The 4,721-nt window shown below is 40.4% G+C and overlaps 1 protein-coding gene across 1 annotated transcript in view; it reads left to right on the top strand.

The window, feature by feature from the left end:
- Window positions 1-499: 499 nt before the first annotated feature.
- IL20RA (interleukin 20 receptor subunit alpha) overlaps window positions 500-4,721 on the top strand; it is a 22,159-nt gene continuing 17,937 nt past the window's right edge. Inside the window, exons 1-2 of the mRNA XM_085313104.1 lie at window positions 500-670; window positions 1,170-1,224. Of these exons, the coding sequence (XP_085169230.1) occupies window positions 500-670; window positions 1,170-1,224 (226 nt within the window). The remainder of the gene's footprint in view (window positions 671-1,169; window positions 1,225-4,721) is intronic.

The following is a 4,721-nucleotide window of genomic DNA, read 5'->3' as shown; positions in this document are numbered from 1 at the left end:
GCGGGCGCTCGGAAGCCCCGGCGGAGGCGGGCGGGGCCGGCGGAGCAGGGGCGCCGCTAGGCCGGGAGATGCGCGGCCCCCATGCGCGCCCCGGGGCCCTGGCGGCGGGCGGGGGCACCCTGGCTGCTGGTGCTGCCGCTGCTGCTCCCGCCGCCTCCCCCCGCGGCGCAGGCAGGTAGGTGGCGGCGCACTTGCCGACCCCCGCCGGGGCGGCCGGGCCGGGCCGGGCCGGGCCMCCTCCCTCTGGCTCTGCCTCCAACCCCTGGAGGGCCGCCGCGGCCCCTGGGGCCGTTTCAGGGATGTGGGCCGCGAAGCAGGGCGGCCGGGTTTTCTGGAGAGCTGCCCTACTTCCTCCCCACATCTCCTTGGTCCCGCAGCCAGAGGGTCGCCTCGCTCGTGCTAAGGTTAGCATGAAATAGCAGCTTGGGCATTAGGGCAGATAGGCAGCACTAAAGGGAAATTGCACAGCCCTTCCAGCCTCCAGAGGCATCATCCTGCCATGCAGCTCCAGGCTGGAGGCACCATAGCTTTTCTGCCCAGCCTGTCAGATGAGTCTGCTCAAGCTCAGTCCACTAGTCTGAGGTGCGCAGGTGAACCAGCATCTGAGGGCCACAAGCCCTCGGAGGCAGAGCTTCAGTACGGTCCTTTTACCCTAGACACCCAGACTCAGGTCTGAACAGCAGTAGTAGGAAATAAAGAGTGGTGGAAATAAGGAGCAGTATTTTTGTGCATTTCATGTCAAATGTTAATGCCATTTTTGTGTTTGTAGTCAGCTTAATTTTCATGTTTCTGACCTGTAGTATTTACATGGAAGATGAGCGTCATTTTTTTTGTAGTATTTCATCTCTTTCTTTCCTCCCCCACACCTCTGGTAATACTGGATTTAGGTTTTATACAAGTGTCTATTTTCAAAATGTTCATTTATTGTCACCTGTAAATTGAGAGTATACTCTTGATATATTTATTGCTATGTATATTGGAGTAGTTCCCTGGGGTATCTTTGTTATCTGTGTCTTCCTATATGTTTGACAGTCATCATCCCCAAGAGTTCTACCTGAATGGTCATGGGATGAGTTCAAAAAAGGATAAATGAAGCAAGCAACTGGGCATCTCTTCTACACTTCAAATACTTGTCATTAGTCCACTACCACAATTCGTCCATTTTTCAGTCTCTTCCTACACGCCATCTTACAAATAGGCCCTTCAGCTACAGGCATCTGCAAGGTACGGACAGGGTGAATTTTTGGCGGTCAGTTCGCATTTACCAGTTTCCTGGGTATCTCTCTGATTCCCTTCACCAGTCCGTTGACCAGAATGTTCCCTACTGAGAGCCATGGATCTAAGGACAAGAAAGGAAAGAGCAGAAATGGTGGCAGCCAGAACAGATTGTGTTAGCGGTTTTAATAGCAAACTCTGAGGCATGAGCAGTGATTTTTACCAAGTGGGAATGGATTCATAGGTCTTAGGTCCTGTTGGATGTGTGTACGYGGTAGATCCTGAATAAGACAGAACAAGGTATTCTTGAGATCATCAGATCTTGTGAAAAACCTAGTCTATCTTTGTGCTCCTGTTCTCTGTTGCAGTTGTTGCCCCCAAAACTAAATGGGAACAGGCTCTGATCTTACAGACTTAAATCCATAGCAAAACTCTTTCCAAGTCCTGTGAGAAGTGGACTTTAGTAATGAGTGTTCCTTTTAACTTGAATGCTCTTGAGTAGCACTGTCTAAGGACTATGTTTCAGTTAATTCATTTGACAAACTATTCCATTATGCATCAGTGATTTTGACTGGCTTTTGGAGGTGTGCCCTCTGAGTGCTCCATTCTACAGTGCTAACTTTGTTTTAAGGCAAATGATTGCATCTTTTTCATGTTATTTAAGTCCATTAATTGTCAGCACAAGTATTGCAGGACAATTTAGTTTATATAACTGGCATTCAGATGCTTTTTACATTTTTAAAAATTCATTATTATTGATTTTGCTTCTGTAGTCCAAAAAAGGTTTAGAAAAATGTCAGGAGAGTCATGCTGATTTTGAGTAATAGATCTTCAAGGGAGAAGAGAAGCTGCTAACATATTCTTGGCTTTAAACTAGGTATAACTTCAGGTTTTTGTTGACTTCCATTCTGGTTAATAATAGCAGAATAGAAGAGAGAGCCAGATATTCCACTGAAGGCTTGGAGTTTCCACTTTTTTCTATGGTCTTTCAGCATGAGACCATAAAAGCTGTTTTAGTTAGCCCTATTGATAGTTTACCAATAAAGCAGAAACTTGTTTGAAGTGCGGAGCTGTCGTAGTAGTGCTTCCCTTTCCTTCTCAGAAGTGAGGTTACAGCTGGAGTAGTCTATTTGGGGTACTTTCTACTAACAGAACAAACCTGTGTTGCTAGTCATTAGTAAATGCAGTCTTGAAAATCCTGAAGTTGTCCTGACGGCTTGATGTGATGGAACAGGAATAGATTATACAGGGAATACAGATTATATGATGGGAAGCAATTTCACAGCAGGACTTCACAGACTGCAGTTCTTATGTAGTTAGGATCAGTACTGTTCATGTCCCTTTGGAATCTGTTACTTAGCTCCTTTCTGAGCTAATGTGGTAGCAGCGTTTAAAATTTAAGAGTTGGACCTTTTCAAAATGCCAAAYAAAACACCTTTCATTTTTGCTGTGGTGTCTTAGTGGGTWCAGTCCTATACTTACTGGATTCTGGTGCTGTTCCAGAGATGCATGAAAACATTCTGTTCAAAGGTACTGCTATCTAATTATCTGTGCCTACTTAACAGGCTTATTTGAGTGTTTTCTGATTTTGCACAGGACAAAAATTTCACTTGCCATTGCACTTCAATGTTATTTTTATAAATTTGTGTTTCACTCAGTGTAAAAATTCTATATTCTGGAACAAATGAAAAAGTAATGGAAAAGTGAATGGAAGAAAAAAAGGAAAATTCATTGCTGAATCAGCAGGATCAAGAAATGTAGCATGTTTCTCTTTACCACATGAGACAATTTAGCAATTTTCATCAGCAACTCATAAGGATAGAATGTTATTGTATTAATAAACTTATCAAACGCTATCCTAAATCCTCCCCCATACTCCTAGTGGAGGTTTCATAACCTCATTCTTCTGTAGTTAGAGACGTCTTTACCTTTCTAGCCTGAACTGTGCAGACTTTATCTTGTCTACCTATACAGAAAAAAAGAATGCAAAGTATACTACTTTATTTCAAGGAAACAGAGATAAGTCTGAATGTCATACTGCAAAAATAAGTGTTTTAATATATGTGGTGTGGGTTTAGTATTTTAGTTCAGATCAGATGTTCAGAATTTTGAAGCAAGTCTCTTGATCATTTCATTTACTCTACTTTTGTTCATATTACAAAATAGTCTTGAATCTGGTTTTCCTTTGGATGAGTCTAACCTGAAAGATGTGCTATATGAGCATACCTAATGCAAATGGAGTTAGTCCAAAATAAAAATGAAAAAAAAAAACTGAAATATGAATAGAAATTTTTTTCTGCATCAACTTTTTGATGCAAGAGATCTACTCCTATTGGGTTGCATTACTCATTAATTCAGACAGCCTTAAATACTAGTGGAGTTGGTACACTGATACACCAACTATATTTCTTAAGATAGGATCTTGCAAGCTTCCCCCTTTTAATTTTTTTAGTAGTTGTATAAGTCATTTGGTCTGGTTAATTTGATTTCTTAGTCTTTCAATTTACACTTTATCAGATTTTTTTTTTTTTTTTTTTNGATTTTTTTTTTTTTTTTTTTACTCATAAACAGATAAATAGATCTATGTTCTGAGAAGGAGCTGTATGTTTACCAGTAGGAGCATTACACTTCAGTGAAAAGAGTGGAAGTGTGAGAGAGGGCTGAGCTTGTTTTTTGTTCTATAATGTGGTATTTGCTGGCTTTATGTAATGTGAAGGAAAGAATAAATGCAATGCAGAAAACAGAAATATAAAGGTCATAAGGAAGGCTACAGTTTGTGAAGAAGTGTTATCTTCCTATAGTCAAAATGCTCACCACTCTCATCCCTAAATTACTTTCTCATATCAGGCTGTTGCAGATAATGCTGTGATTTATGCTGTAGTGGTTGGCTTTGCTTATGATTTCCTCAACAGACAAATTATTATTGCCTTTTAGGTATGTAAGYGGTTAAAATAGGTAATTCTACAGAGAAACTTCTGAACACTACTGGAACTTTGTGTTTAGAGCCCGAAACCATTCTGAATAACTTTACCCTGTCTTCATTGTTGTTTTCTAGTGGCCTTTATATTCTTAATTCCAAGACAAACAAGTGGTTAGTATTACTCAAGTCTCTTGTCTGTGTGTGTGTGTGGTTCCAGCTTATGTATGTTTTTATAGTTGTGGCTTGTTTCTACTGATTGATTTCTCTCCAAGAATTGACATTTATAATCTACAACTACACAATTAATAGCTAAGAGAGATAAAAATCATCTTTTATGAGCCAATCTAGAACTCCTGTATTTTAAGAAGCTGAGCTTGTAGAAGCCTGGATTTTAGAAGCCAGGCTCATCTATCAATAATAAAGAGTTTTTTGTTAGAGAACTATGTTTAATGATCTGTTACATATCTGTTTTTGTTAATGTATACATAGTGTGCCAGTAACTTGCAAGGATTTTATCCGCTGCACATCCTATCTTGGAAAAAGTGTAGTAAATCAGATAAGGCAAAAAAAAAAAAAAAAAAAAAAA

Source organism: Rhea americana, unplaced genomic scaffold, assembly GCF_003343005.1.
Source record: "Rhea americana isolate MKP2758 unplaced genomic scaffold, rheAme1 scaffold_377, whole genome shotgun sequence".
NCBI lineage: Eukaryota > Metazoa > Chordata > Aves > Rheiformes > Rheidae > Rhea > Rhea americana.
This window is presented reverse-complemented; position numbering and strand designations above follow the sequence as displayed.